Source organism: Plectropomus leopardus, chromosome 6 (genome assembly GCF_026936395.1).
Source record: "Plectropomus leopardus strain MGB_pleo_1.0 chromosome 6, ASM2693639v1, whole genome shotgun sequence".
Classification (NCBI taxonomy): domain Eukaryota; kingdom Metazoa; phylum Chordata; class Actinopteri; order Perciformes; family Serranidae; genus Plectropomus; species Plectropomus leopardus.
This window is the reverse complement of record NC_142181.1, coordinates 37,096,819-37,112,572: the sequence shown is the minus strand read 5'-3', so window position 1 is coordinate 37,112,572 and position 15,754 is coordinate 37,096,819. Positions and strand designations below refer to the sequence as shown.

The window sequence follows — 15,754 nt, the reverse complement described above, 5'->3', positions numbered from 1 at the left end:
AAACCAGGGAGTTCTTTAGGAGGACATGTGATTCTGTAGAATGTGAAAAACAACAGTGGCTAAAAACATACCTCTGTGTTTGAAACAGTGGTACAGAAGGCTGGGATCTCTGCTCTGAGGGAAGTGGTTTGAGATAAGATCTTGAGGATCTGAGTTAGACAATGGAACCCCATTCTCATACTGATAAGAGGACAGGACTTGAGGGTGCCCTGTGAAAACTCCTGCTCCGAGCTTCCCTGCAAGGTGACTATGCGAAGTGATGAGCCTCTGGCGAACCATGTTCTTTGAAATCACTGGATATTCTTTCCTATACATCAGAAGCAACAACAAATGAGAAAAGGAATCAGTTTTCCACTCCTGCATCTCCACCTAACACTGTCTATCAAGGAGGCAAGGTCTATCTTTTTTAACATCCGTCCACAGAATAAGCTCCTCAAGAGCTGATGTTTACAGGACACTTTAGTGTGCTAAATGGACCTACAGGATCAGTTTTACTTTTCTGGTTGCATTTTGTGTAAACATACCCCTGTAATCTTGAAACACGCAGATCTCCTTCTTCACTACCCCGGAATCCTTTAGCAAATGGATTGTTTTCAATCTTCAGCTGAGTGATCTAGGACAATAAGGTTTCATTTAGGATGACATTCTGCTTGGTATAAACCAAACCATAAGTAAAACAATTAAAGCAACAATGACAATTTTCAACCTTAGTTTTTTGCTGTGGGGGAAAGGAATGCCAGCACTCATGCACCCCTATGCAAACATTAATAGTTAAATATTATATCCTATTCTGCACCTAGAAAACTTTACTACTCTTTAAAGTAGTGGATCCCGACCAGGGGGCCTTGTGGGAGATACTCAGAAATATGGGGAACAGTTTATTTTCACTATTTATAAGTGGGCCAAATATGACTGTGGGTCTAGATGGTCAGTACATTTTAATGCACAGTTTAGTCGAGCTACACTTATAGCTCCATTAGGGCGTTTAATTGGTTTACTGACCTTGTCCCAGTATACAAATGCCAGGAGAGAATCCATTTATTGATGGAAGCATATCTGACTCTGCCACGGAAGGTGGAGATATGCCCCCTTTCACCTACTTGCTATTGGACCTTCTTCCGGTTGACATATTACATCACATACCAAACAAGTTAGCAAGCGGCAAATGGGTTGCATATTGAACTGTGGCAACATGTATAACATGGTACTCTATGCTTTACTTGGTACTTTCACCTTGTTTTATTCCCTTTCTTCACTTCTTCTTTATCTTCTTTTGTTTTTCCAGTTTTTCTTCAAACAAATTTATGCGGTTCATCTTCCAGGTCAAAGCCTGGGCTATACAGCATGTGCAGAATGCCTAGGTTTAGCTCAGGTTCGATTGAGGCATATACATGAAAGAGTAAATTGACCACCAACAGCATTAGCTATCATTGTTAGTCTGACTTCGAGAAATTTGACTTAATATGATTTCAGTTGGACTAACATGTTCATATGTATTTTAAAAGTCTAGTTTCAGTCACACTTATACAATAATTTGACTTTTTCTAACATCATTTTAGTAGTATTATTGAGTGACTATTACAACCATAGGTTGCACTTCCTCTACGGTTATTTCCTCAACTGTCATTGACAGCTATAGAATTTTGATCTTAATCAGATCAACATAACAAACAAATCTATTCAGATGGAGGTCCCTGAAGCAAAATCTTGTCAAATGGGGGTCCCTGCCCTAATGAGGATCAATTAAGGGGTCCTTGACATAAAAAAGGTTAAGAACCTCGGCTTTACACTCTCCAACTTTGTAAAAGATGATTCACAGTCAGACAGAAAATATAAGGAGTGTAATCCCCTTCCATTAATAAAATCAAGTTCTTGCATCAATAAGTCTTACTTTTATAGATAGAAAACTAGGAATATAGCATTAACTGTGAGATAATGTAGTATAATGTATATTGTTAATAACTGCTGTACCTTGTGGTTTTGGTAAGAAGTTACAGAGATGAAGGCTGTCTCGTGAAAGACATGGGTACAGTAGGCAGTGTTCTTCGATCCAAAGGCGTTGTTTTCATCGGCTTTGACTATGTGTAGTCTGGGCTGGTATTTGTGCATAGAATTCAAAATGATCTAGATGGGGGAAATGAAAGGAAATACATTTCATTTTAAACTTCTTTTTGCAATAGGTTATGAATCCCTATACAGTGAATTAAATTACAGCCACTGATTCATTGAACAATGACACTACAAAATGAGTTATAGACCTGGGACATAATTAAAAAGAACACGAGAATGATGAACAACACATTTCCTATGAGGTAATAGGCTATATAGTGTGAAAGTCATAAAAATGCTTTAAAAACGCTTTAGTTGCACTTGTGTCTTTATTGCTAAAAAACTAAATCAAGAAGATTTTATATTTGCATTCAGTATTAACTTGTCTTAGCAGGTAAAGTACAGGTAAAATTGATAACAATAATGAAGTCTCAGTTCCATCTGAGTCTCTCCGTAAGCCTTGTTGAGGAATTGGGACATCCTTAATGGTATTAATTTCCCTGAGCTTTTCTTTGACATTTGAAAATGCTTGCCATGGAAAGGGCATGTTGCATCATCAAGTATACAGTGTACACAAACACAGAATCTTTGTAACTTCCTCACTTTGTCTTTGTAACATTTAATTTCCTGTCCTGTTCTTATTGTCCATCCGAAGACTCTCACAGACTTTAATTAACAATGACAATATCTAAAAGAAGCAGAAGCAGAGGCAGAGGAAGAAGAAGAAATATGTCCTTCTTGAGGAAATGTTTCTTTTTTTCACACGTTGTTAAGCACACACAAAGGCCTAAATTCCCAACATGTACACATGAGATATTTAAACATGCATTATTGCTGTGGAGAGAGTGACAGGGTTGCAGTAGCCTGGCACTCGCAACAGTTGTGGGTTTAGCAGCGCCCAGGAGGTGAACTGGCAGCTCTCCAGCTACCAGTCCATACTCGGTGGACTTTAACCTGCCACCCACTAGTGCCCAAGTCAAGTCCCTACTGACTGAGCTTACTGCCGCCTGACTTAAATGCGTAAAACAAATAAATATACTATAGATGAAAATAAATTATGGTAATTTTAATAAATGCTACTACTTTTTAGTCTCAGCCCATTGTCTGTGCATATAATACACTTCCTCATTGCGGCCTGAAATGCCTGATTTCATGGCAGCTAAAAAATTGTAATGCAAGTTGCGATATTTTTTAACTTAGTTTTATCATAGGAGGTTGTATTGTTGGAAAGTTACAATTACATAGGATCAGATGGTTTTATGATGAATTTTCAGAGCCAATATTGGCGTAAAATAAAACATATTTTAAAAAATCTTAGCTGATTCAAACTTTTCTTAGTCATGTAAATCAAAGCCAGTCTGGAAGATTATAAACAGCAAGATTGACGAGAATAAATCAGGCCGACCTGATTGTAAACACAGTGATCGACAGGAAGAATATCAGATCTACATTACATATGAACAAGACACATATGAGAGACAGAGACACTGCACCCCACAGCTCCACCGTCAGGTGAGGGAGAGCCTGTCAGCCAGCTTGACAGCGGTTGTGACTCATTATAGTTTATAAAGTTGAAAATCTCCAACAGTTACTCAATACAAAAATCTGTGTCCCGTGTTCTAAAGTGGTCTCAGAAAACAGCTCCACCTGCGGTGAGCTGCTGGTAGGCCGACATGTTTGTGTATCGGTTTTGTTCACACTGACACCAAAATGGCTCGACCTTGTCAATAACCTTGTTAATAACTGCTGGGTAGAATCAGATTTGTACTGCTAACAGTTTTCCCTGAAGGAGTCCTGTTTAGTCTGGCAGGACAGTCTTAAAACGTATAGAAAGGCCCTCCACCATGCCAGAGCAAACTATTGCTCATTGTTAACTGAGGAAAATAAAAACAATCCCAGGTTTCTTTTCAACACTGTAGCCAGGCTGACTCAGAGTCACAGCTCTATAGAGCTTGTATTCCTTTGGCCCTCAGCAATGATGACTTTATGAGTTTCTTTAATGATAAAATTATAACTATTAGAGACAAAATCCATCACCTCTTTCCCTTAATCGACCTGACCTCAGACACAGGTAATTTGGATATGGCAGTAGGGCCTGAAGTTTATCCTCCATTGACCTTCACCAACTCTCTACATTGATTTCCACATCCAAGCCATCGACATGCCTGTTAGACCCCATCCCAACTAGGCTACTTAAGGAAGTTTTACCTTTAAATGACAACTCTTTGTTAGATGTAATCAATGTGTCTATTAACAGGCTATGTACCACAGTCCTTTAAAGTAGCTGTCATTAAACCCCTTCTAAAGAAGCCCACTCTTGATCCCGAGATTTTAGCTCACTATAGACCGATATCTAATCTCCCCTTTATTTCTAAAATCCTTGAGAAAGTGGTTGCTAATCAACTCTGTGACTTTCTTAAAGATAATAGCTTATTCAGTCTTTTAGCTTTTCAGTCAGGTTTCAGAGTTCATCATAGTACAGAGACGGCACTAGTAAAAGTTACTAATGACTTCTTGATTGCCTCTGATACAGGTCTGATCTCTGTATTAATCCTATTAGATCTCAGTGCTGCATTTGACACCACTGACCATCAAATCTTACTGCACAGCATGGAACACTTAATTGGCCTTAAAGGAATGGCACTAGCATGGTTTAAATCATACTTATCAGATCATTCCCAGTTTGTAAATATTAATGATCAATCCTCCATGTATGCTAAAGTGTGTTTCAGAGTATCACAAGGTTCTGTGCTTGGACTAATCCTTTTCACTTTATATATGCCTTCCTTCTGTAAATTTCCATTGTTATGCAGATCATATGCAACTGTATCTGTCTATGAAGCCAGATGAAACTGGCTCAGTTATCTAGACTACAAGCATGCCTTCAGGACATAAAAGCCTGGATGAGCCACAATTTCCTTATGTTAAATTCAGACAAAACTGAAGTTATTGTTCTTGGCCCCAGACACGTCAGAAACTCCTTTTATATCTTTACATGGTATTGCCTTACCCTCTAGCACAACTTTAAGGAACCTCTGAGTTATATTTGATCAAGATCTATCTTTTGCATCCCATATAAAACAAACTTCAAGGACTGCTTTCTGTCACTTGCGTAACATTGCAAAAATTAGACATATCCTGTCTCAAACAGATGCCGAAAAATTAGTGCACGCATATGTTACTTCTAGGCTTGATTACTGTAACTCCCTATTATCTGGTTGCCCCAACAAATCCCTGAAGTCTCTCCAACTGGTGCAGAATGCTGCTGCACCAGTTGGACTAACAGGAACCAAGGAAAAGGATCATATTTTTCGTGTTTTAGCTTCTTTGCACTGGCTCCCTGTAAAATCCAGACTTGAATTTAAAATCCTCCTCCTTACCTACAAAGCTCTGAATGGACAGTTTCTGTCCTATCTTTTGCAGCTCATAGTTCCCTCAAGATCACTGCGCTCTGAAAACACAGGATTACTTGTAATTTCCAAAGTCTCCAAAAGTAGGATGGAAGCCAGAGCCTTCACTAACCATGCCCCTCTTTCATGGAACCATCTTCCAAGTTCGGTCAGGGATGCAGACACCATCTCGACTTTGTAGGGTAGACTTAAGACCTTCCTCTTTGATAAAGCTTATAATTAGGGCTAGCTCAGGTTGCCTGGACCAGTCCCTAGTTAGGCTGACATAGCTTTAGTCTGCTGGGGGACTTTCCAGGATATGCTGAGCTCCTTTTTCCTTCTCTTGCTCCCTCCATCTGCAAACACTCTTGTCTTTTTACTGCTTTACACTAACTTGGTTGCCTCTCTGGAGCAGTTGTGCTCCTTTGTTTCGTAGTTTTCCCGGATCTTGGCTGCAATCTTGGTTGTGCCTGGATCGTGGTGATGGCTGTGCTGATGCTGTGGCCCTGCCTTTGGCCATGCTTGTGCTGTGGCTGTAACTCTGGTTCGCCTTGATCATGGTCTTGGTTGTGCTGTTGCTGTGGTCCTGTCTGAGGCTGCGCCTGTATCATCGGCCTTGGTTGCACAGATGCCCTGATCCTGCTTGACGCGACCTTCTACTGCCATTATTATGTGTCATGCTTCCACTATTAATATACGCATGGGAGTCTTGTCAATAGCTACGATATTTGCACTTAACATCACATGCTATCATAGAGTGCATTTAGTCATTTTACTTCTATCACTATTGTTATATGATATGTTATTGTTACCATTATTGCTGTGCTTATCTCCCCCTCTCTCCCTCTCTCTTCCCCTCTCTCTTTCTCTCTCTCTTTCTCTTTCCTCTTTGTCATTACTGTAATTTAATTGTTATTTACGACATCTATTGCAAGTCTGTTCGTACTGGAAAAGGGATCCCTCCTCAGCCCCTCTTCTTGAGGTTTTTACCATATTTTTCCCCCATTACAGGGTTTATTTGGGGGGAGTTTTTCCTTAGACCATGTGAGGATCTAAGGGCAGAGGGATGTCGTATGCTGTAAAGCCCTCTGAGGCAAACTGTGTTTTGTGATGATGCGATTATTAAATAAAACTGAATTGAATCTAACTTGATGTGGAGTGTGAATGTGTTGTATATTAGTATAGCAGGTAGCATGTGCTGAGCGTGTTCAGTGTTTAGATTGTTTGGGTAGCTTCAGGTCAGCTCACCACCATCAGTCCGCTCAGCGCAGCCGAGTGTTGTGCCCAGTGAAGCATTAGCAACAGGAGGGCAGGGTCATTACTAGTCCAACTCTGTCAGTGCTGATCAGCATCATGCTCTGCACTTCAGCTCCCCTACCCATTCACCAGACACTCTCTTCAGGAGCCTTCTCCTCCAGGGGGCTCTCAAAGAGAGGCAAAGGTTGAACAGGTCACAGGGAGCCAGGGTCAGGTTGAACACCGAATGGACCCGAGCTCACAGGCAGGCTGAAGACACAGATAAGCTACTGGCTGGTCCAGAGGCTCCCAGTTGACCTTTGTCTGCTCTGCTGTCTGGCTGCTGTTTGAGTGTGATCCCAGAGACCCTAGGGTGAGTGTCTGAGTGCAGTGATCAGGGAAACCTTCCTCATTCCAGTGAAGAGCTTAAGAGGATATTGGCTTTCATCACCCCTGATATAAAAACATCCAGGCATGATTATTTATACATGCATTATTTTTTTCTTCTTGTTTTCTGTTTTTGGGATGTTAACAGTGCTCAGGTGAGGTTGGTACTTTACAAAAAGGTAGTGACCAGAGGCCAGATTATAAGTAGCTGACATCCAGGAGGCACAGTGCCAAAAAAGCAAATATTGTGAGGCAAAATGCTGTATTAGAGAGAACATGGGGTTGGCTTTCACTTCACTTTTGCTGGCGAGCGTGTTTACAAAAAGGAACTGATGAGCCAGCATAGTTTACCTTTAAGGTTAGGAAAAGATTAGCCCCTTCTCATTCCCAACGGGTCAAATAGCTCTGCTTTGAAAGTACTTTTGGCGTAAGTGTGTGGCGCCAAAAGTCACCTTCCACATGGAATGCTGCTGGATGGAATCAGTCTAGTTGTTATTATACACAGGCACTAGCTGCGTCACTTGAGAATGTAGCCAGATGTACCCGTTATGTGCTCATGCAACAACTGATGACACCTACTGCTGTTCTATGCAGTGCTAAAGGACTGTCCTGCGAGTCACTCTCCTCCTGCTCTCTCTGCTGGATTAGTATGAGCAAACACGGTTTGCTACTTGGGTGGCCTCATGATAAAGAGATAAGGGCAAGGAGGGGCTGTGAGAATCAATCTGCTGAACACAGCTCTAAAATGTCTAAATTGGACGAATATGCAAGGTCGTGTGGAATTTACCGTGATGGCTGAATTTGCATCAATTGTTGTGGTAGAAAATCATAAAGGGACTGATATTTCCTGCTTTGATAATCACTGTTGCCAATGGGTATAAATCGTAAAGGGCTAGATTTTTCAAGCGGATGTCATTCTTTGGGATACTGAGCTGAGTAATGTTAGTACATGCGTTTGGACAGGGTAATGATCAATATCCATAACTCTGGACTGTTCTTTGAGATGACACCACTTAATCACTATTATATGAAATGAATCAGCTCTGTGGAGATTGCTCTGAGCATCCTTTGGTGAGCAATAGCAAATCTATCCCAGGTCACTAACATCTGTTTGTTATCAGTAAACAGAAGATATATTGTATTGCTAATGTCCAACAGGTCCATTGTCAAGATAAGATGGTGGATCGGGGATTTGGTTCAATATACTGCCGAGAAGAATGACTTATGCATTTTAAAGGAACTCAGGGAAAAAAAGTCTACAGACACAAAGTATAGACCACAGAACACATTTACAGCGTGAGAACCTTTAGTATTCCACTATGGGACTGTTCTGTGGACCAAAGATTTCCAAAGATTTATGGAAAAGATGGTTTTAACTCCTAATGTCCACTTAGTAGACATAGACCTGTATTTGAAAGGACATCATCTCTGCTATTCTCAATACAGAAAAATGTTAATTTGTACTGCAGTGCTTCCCGCCATAAAGGGCAGTTCCAGGAAGGTAGAGCATGAACTATGGTTGAATTTGCCTTTTTTATTTTCTACACATTCAGCAATATTTAGTACTGAATGGGAGTTGCCCTTCTACACACCTCCTGGTCTGGGCATCATCTGGGCTCTGCCTGGCTTTAAACTCACTCTGTCCTCATAACTCGCCCTTATCACTGGCCAGGCACTCAACTCCGTCTGACAGCAGGCCCCGCCACTGATCTGCGAGGTTATGAACCTAATGAGCCTGCCCATTGATGGGATGGCTTCAGACAAGCTATCCCAGAGTCCCCCTGGGGAGCACTGCCACAGTCACACTCTTCACCTCCCTCTGCAGACTCTGCCTCCTCAATTTCTTTATCCTTCCTTTCAGAATTATGCCTGTGAAAAACACCTTAAGCTTTTTCTGTTCGCACATGGATCAACTAAATTTTTCATCTGCATGTTTCACAAATGGTTTCTTCTCACTGCGATGTTGCTGACACTGGGTGGGATTTTTGGCTTAGCAGAGTTCCTTCTAAGACATGAAATTTCAGCAGTATATAGGATTACTGAAGGAGGTGTAATCCATACTTACAAAGTTGAAATCTATAAATTGCCCTGGGAGCACAAGGACTCTTAAAAAGAAATATGTGTTTCACTCATGGTTTATTTTTTTTGCTGTAGCTCTACAATCTAAAGGGATTTCACCTCGAACCACATTTACTGCATTTTGTATTGATTAGTAGACTGTATTAGGACACTTGTGCCTCATTTAGAGTAAGACTTGATTTGGTCTCGAATCTCCTTGTTAAACCATACTAGAGCTGTGAATGGCAATGTCTGTCCTATTGGATCAATTGCCATGGAATTGGGTTCAGATATTCATTGTGCCCAGAGGATTAATCCTAATGATTTTGGCAACCCTCTGACTTTTATCATAGTACCAATCTAATGTACAAACCAGTGTGTGGTTCGTGAAATGCTCTTCTCTCTCTGATGACAGTGTATGAAGGATTGGCTGTTGCTAAATGTGGCTGCTAAAAATATTGTCATATACATATCCCACCCCAATGCATTCTGGGTTTAGAGGCCTTGAGAGGCTTGAGAGTTAACAGCGTGAAGAGGAGTAATACAGCCAAGGGGGGTGGGGTGGGGGGGGGGACTCCTCTGAGCTAGAAATGGATAAGATGACATTTCAGGTGCAATTTAACCAACTGGTTCTCTTTGGCAGCCTGAAAAATGTCACCAAAAGAAAAGTTAATTTAGTGTGGAAAGAAAAGACTGCTGCGGTCAACAAGTTAAGGTTACAAAATTCAATTTACACATCCATATGCACCTACCAATAGCATAAATATATTTCTAATATTTGCCTATATATTATATAACACTAATACTGTTATAATATTTAATATTAATGCTTATAGCTGACTCAGAATGTGGCTGTATATATCGAGTCTGCTTTTATTGCATTGGCGAAGGAGACATGCACGCACTACATATCACCAAGCTGGACACCAGTAAAAATTTAATCGCCTAGGCTACTAGCAGTAAAATAATCACACTGCTGCAGAGTTTATTTATATATTTTTAATGATAAATGATATAAATATGCTTTGATTTGTCAGTTTAAAAAGAAGAGTTTTAGATATATTAGAACTGGGCAGCAGTGGTGTTCAGCCTGCAGTCAGTCCAACATGTTCTCGCTCAGAACTCATCACATGGTGCAGCTCTGTCAGGATCTTCTGTATCTATGATGTTTTAGGTATCCCTCTGTGTCAGCTGTTTATGCTTCCAGATGGTGTTACAGTAATGTAGACATGGTGGGATGACGTCATAGTGGGATGACGCAACCTGTCACTGTGATGTCAACAAATGCAGAAGCGGCATGGTCGTTATGTTTACACAACAGCACAGACTGTCACAATTATTGGGATTAGCCAAAAAAGTCACAGATGCACAAAAGTCAGATGTTTGTGGGACCCATCCACCTCCTCACCTATCTCATGTGCATGCAAGAGGTTACATCTGGCCCTGTTCTTAAGTGACACCGCCTGTGCACGTTGCAATTTTACATCATCTTGTATTGTTGCCAACCACGTCCACCTTTTACGAGAGGCTCCCATCCAAAGTGCAAAGGTCTTTAAATCAGTTTCAAACACTGCCAGCAAAATATTCTGTAGAGAACAACTGAAGCTGATTCAGTTTTCAGCAGTAGGCACTACCAACAGGCAATCAGGTGAATGCCTGTTGGTGGTGCCTACTATTATACTATATTATATAAATCACTGATTTCTGAGTGACACCACTATATAGCTTGGTTAAGAACTCTCACCATGTTGTGAGATCTTAGCAATAGCATTGGTGAGTAAAATGTTAGCATTAGCAATGTTATCAGAATAAAAAAAAAATCTCCACAATAGTTTGTAAAAATGCTAACTTTTCTTTGAATAGGTATTAAGTCATCGAAAGAACTAATAGATGCTGCAGGTACTCACATGCCCAAAAGGATCCAGGTGATTGTTTGTTAGCTTAAGCTTCTGAAATGACACCAGTTGCCTCATCCAGTGAGCTCCTGTGGCAGGGGAATCGGGGTGCACATAGAGTCGGCCTGGCATTGCTGGCTCGGCCTTGCCAGCCACCATCCTGAAGGCAGATTGAGAGAAGAAATGTGTAGAAATAAACTGTAGTATTGGGATGGGGGGACAAATGTAATGTTTTCTCTAGCTTTTTTAAAAGTGAACATCTAACATATGGAGAATATGTCTTGGTAAATTTAATATAGCTCACACAAAAAAAGTCTGTCAATGAAGAGACAAAGAGACCCCCCCCACACCCACACACACACATACCTAAACACACACACACACACACACACACACACACACACACACTTATTTAACCCTCAAAGTTAAATAAGGGACCAGGCAGACAGGAAGAAGGTGGCCTGTTAAAATATCATTACTAATTATGCCTCTCCAAGGTGTCGCTGAGGAACTCCAGAACCAACCAAACTGCAGGCCATGCTGCAAGATTAAAAGGAAATCACTGTAAGATTACCTCTTTCTGCTGGAGATTTTGTTCTTTTCAGCTTTTTCTGGCAAAACTTTTTTGTCCACCCAAGAACAAGTAGTTTGCCACATCTAGTGTCATCCTAATGGATGGAGAACTGCAGTTCCATTACCTCCAGACATAGGGTCAACTGGAGACATACTAAGTAAAGTCTATCGTTATTGCACTTGTTGTTACGTTATTGTTGCATTGCTCCACAACGAGATGCATGGTCACATAACTGCAAATTAAAGATATCGTGTCATTAAACATTTTTCCCCCATATCAGCACAAAACATGGATCAGAACAGTTAACAAACTGTCTCAAAATTCAATCTTCCAATGAAATGTTGGAGCATCACCAATAATATGTTTTTGTTTCTAACTGTGGTTTTATTTAACTTAGGTGGCTTGCAGTATGCTAGCTGTCTGTGCCTCGTGGTGGGCACACAGACAATGTGCAGCTCTAAAATGTGATGTTAAAATGAGGCTGAGACACTGATCATAAACATAGATATTTTTTGACCATATACAAACTTTTAGTCAAGGTGCTTTATGGCAAGAAGCAGATAACACAAGCTCTGACAACGCAAATGCACTTAAGCAATGCCTCAACAGTGACTCAGCAATAATGTTGCTGGTCATGTTCATGTGTTGTTACTTGTAGTGTAAACACAGCATTAGACATTGTAATCTCATGTGGCCATTTTGACTGTGTTTGCTAGAAAGATTGATAGACTCTATTGTCCACCTTAGTGGAAATTGTCTTTGGCTTCGCTCAAACACAGCAAAGGTACATACAAACATGTATCACAATACACCATTAAAAAAGCACAAATCGATGTATAGATTCAGTAGTGCAAACATGCAGGCAGGAGCAATAAATTATATTCATTATAAAAGAGCGCACATCTTACAAAATAGTAGTTTTCCTGATACAATTATTCTGTGTTCATTGCCTGAATGACATGAGAAATAAAATTCTTAAACTTCCTATAAATGTTGCGACACATTGTTGTGACCCTAAATTGAGGGCCAGACAAGTGCAGAGTTACTGAGTTGTTTCTCTGATTTTGCTAATCACCTGCCCTGTAATACTGACAATCTTAGAGAGCTTCTTTTTGCTCTTTGTACTCAAGTTGCCATACCATGCTGTTATGTTGAGTATGACAGGGGGGATGTGACAGGTCCCATTTGGTTTTATTTGTATTTTAAGTTCTTTTGTTTTTGCCAGTCCTGATGTTCAGTGACCTGGCCAAAGTAAGTTTCTTCATACTTATCTTTCTGTAGAAAAGTCATATCATCTGCATATTTAAACAGCTTGACATTACTGGTGTGGGCGGACATTTCATTGTATAAATGGAAAACAGCAGTGGTGACAACACACAGCCTTGTGGTGCCCCAGTTTTTTAAAACAAGCTCATCTGAGTAGAGCCTGTTCATTAAAACTCTTTGAGGGCAGTCAGTTATAAAGCTTCTAATCCAGTGAATAAGACCTATCATCTTAAAAAGCAATTCTGAAAGAGGGTCAATTTGTATTGTATTAAAAGTAGACCAAAAATCGAAAATCACTAAAAAGAACACAACAGATGAATTCAGTTGTTGTAGGTGTCTTGCTATTTGTCGCATCCTCTATTCACCTGTGTGATTTGTGAGCAAATTGTAGGGGGTGAAGCTAATCCCCTACAGAGGACTTTATCGATCAGTCAATCAAATTTTATTTATATAGCACCTTTCAGTCAAATCAAATGCAATTCAAAGTGCTTTACAATTTGATTGAAAACATAAAAAAACAAAACAAGAACAACATATAAAATGGAAAAGAGTAAGTAAGAACCATAAAACCATAAAAATGTAAAATAGTAAGATGCTACATGAAAGCCAGACTAAAAAGATAGGCTTTTAGTTTACGTTTAAAAGTATCAATATTTGCAGCTCCTCTCAGATCCTCCGGCAGATGTTCCTGTGTTTTGGAGCATATGGCTAAAAGCAGAATCACCAAAAGTTTGTGTTCGAGTCTGTGGAACAGCTAAAAAAGAGGAGTCAGAGGATCTGAGGGGCCTTCCTGGTTCATAAACTAAAAGCATCTCTAAGATGTAGTCTGGTGCAAGTAGTGCCTTATAAACTAATAATAGGATTTTAAAATCAATCCAAAAACCAACAGGCAACCAGTGTAAAGCATTTAAAACAGGCGTAATGTGTGCTTTCCTTAGATGGATGCTGGCTATTCTCTCCATACACTTAGTGAAGTTGTGAAGTGAGCACAACCAGTCTAAAATCTTTAAAAGATGTTGCTCCAGACTTTAGGCAGAGGTGTTATGGTGGATTTTTTCCATGATTGTGGAAAAATACAGCTGTTAAGCAGCATCTGAAATAAATGAGTGACAGGCCCTTTAAGCTGGGCAGAGCACACTTTGAGCACCCTTCCTCTCAGACCCTTCCTCTTCAGCCTATTCTTGGGTCTCTCACATCAAATCTCACATCTTCCATAGCAGATGTTCAGATTTTTGACAATTTCACCGCAGTCTACAGTTTCCTTTGCAATCCCTGTACAAAATTTAGCTCAAATGCAATCTTAAAATCAGTTTTTGCTTGAGAAATTCCTTCTCTTTCTCCACACAAATACACAGATTCACACAAACACACATACATACACATTTGTATGTAATTACTGCTTAGGATATACATTGTGTATTTTGCTTTTGTTCCCTCTCTTTTGAATGCATGTTTTTGGAATATTCATACTGATTATGTAATAATTTTGTTGCACAAGGGTGGATGATCACCATCCTCTGCAGTGCTAAGAACAACACAATCCCTTAAACTTTACTTGGCTATTGATATGGTAATTTTGGTTAGAGTAATGGTCATCATACAAGACAGTATGGGGCAACCCTCAACAAGAATCATTTATGGTTTGCAAATGCAAACTTACCACTTGTTATCACAAAACTTGTAGCGATGGTCATCAGCTGGGACAATGTCAATGAGAAGGATGTATTTGGTTTTGGGGTTCATCCCAGTTACTTTAACCTTGTAGCTGGGAAACATCCTCCTGTTGAAGAATGCAAAGGAAAGTGTTAGAAATGATCTTTGGCCTTCATGAGAAATCAAGGCAATGCTTGATTTAACCAATGAATATTTGATTTATTTAACCCCTTGAATCCTGAACAAATTGGCTTAATTTCTGTCAAAAACACTGGAAGAAGGCAAATAGCAATGGAAGAAATGACCCACTAGGTTGGCAAGAAATTAGTAACAAGTACAAGAAAATTGCCTGAAAATTAGTAAAAGAAAAAAAAAGAAAAAGAGGGAAAAATACAGAGATATGACCTGGAAAAAGACATTACAGTATCATAATAATTTTGTAACACAACTTTAAATATGTGATTATGATAATGTTGTGTTAGCATTTTTTCTTTGTTTTCCCTACATATTTTTCCCTTGGCTATCTTTTTTAAAAATAATTTTCTAAATCCACCATTTCAGGTTTCATCTTTCAGATTTTTATTAAAACATGTAGGTGGTACATAGAGCAAATAGAACATGAACTTTTTTTTTTTTTTTTTTAAAAGTTGCTCAGTTTTTCAAAGGGTTAACCTGGAACCTTTAGGAAAGATTTGATTATAGTTTGTACACATGATTGTCAGTTTCAAAAATAACTGCCTTTTCATATGCAACCAATCTCAGGGAGTAATAAAAAGCTGCTTTCACCAAAGGTCTGTATTTTACATTTTGAATGATCCTCTTCTTGGAAAAGGCCGTTGTAGACAGTTGTGTGTGTAGGATAAGTGTAGTATCGTCACGGATAGTGCAGATAAAGATCGGATCAGCTCACTGACTGTGGATCAGTGATGTCCTTAAGGGATTGGGATGAGAGAGGACCCATAATTATTGTGGTACTGAGAGAAGAGGAGGATGAGAAGCTGCTTTCTCCGAAACCTGAAATCACCTTAACCTGAACATACGGTGGATCAAACCTGCTTCTACACTGGCAACCCCACTGTGCACAGTGTGGAATAAAACTCAGCTGCCAAACCTTTTAGGGTCATTTTCTTGATGTTGTCCTTACTCGGCTACCACGGAATGTTCCCACAACATTGGCTAATGTTACCTACAAGTTGTAATAATGTTTTAAAGAAAACATTTATCATGTTTATCATTTCAAATAATGA

The 15,754-nt window shown here is 39.7% G+C and overlaps 1 protein-coding gene across 1 annotated transcript in view; it reads right to left on the bottom strand.

Moving 5' to 3' along the window:
* tbx4 (T-box transcription factor 4) overlaps window positions 1–15,754 on the bottom strand; it is a 36,218-nt gene that overhangs the window by 3,963 nt on the left and 16,501 nt on the right. The window contains exons 4-8 of the mRNA XM_042487209.2: window positions 14,515–14,634; window positions 11,027–11,174; window positions 1,972–2,124; window positions 525–613; window positions 72–307 (exon numbers count right to left, since the gene is read on the bottom strand). Of these exons, the coding sequence (XP_042343143.1) occupies window positions 72–307; window positions 525–613; window positions 1,972–2,124; window positions 11,027–11,174; window positions 14,515–14,634 (746 nt within the window). The remainder of the gene's footprint in view (window positions 1–71; window positions 308–524; window positions 614–1,971; window positions 2,125–11,026; window positions 11,175–14,514; window positions 14,635–15,754) is intronic.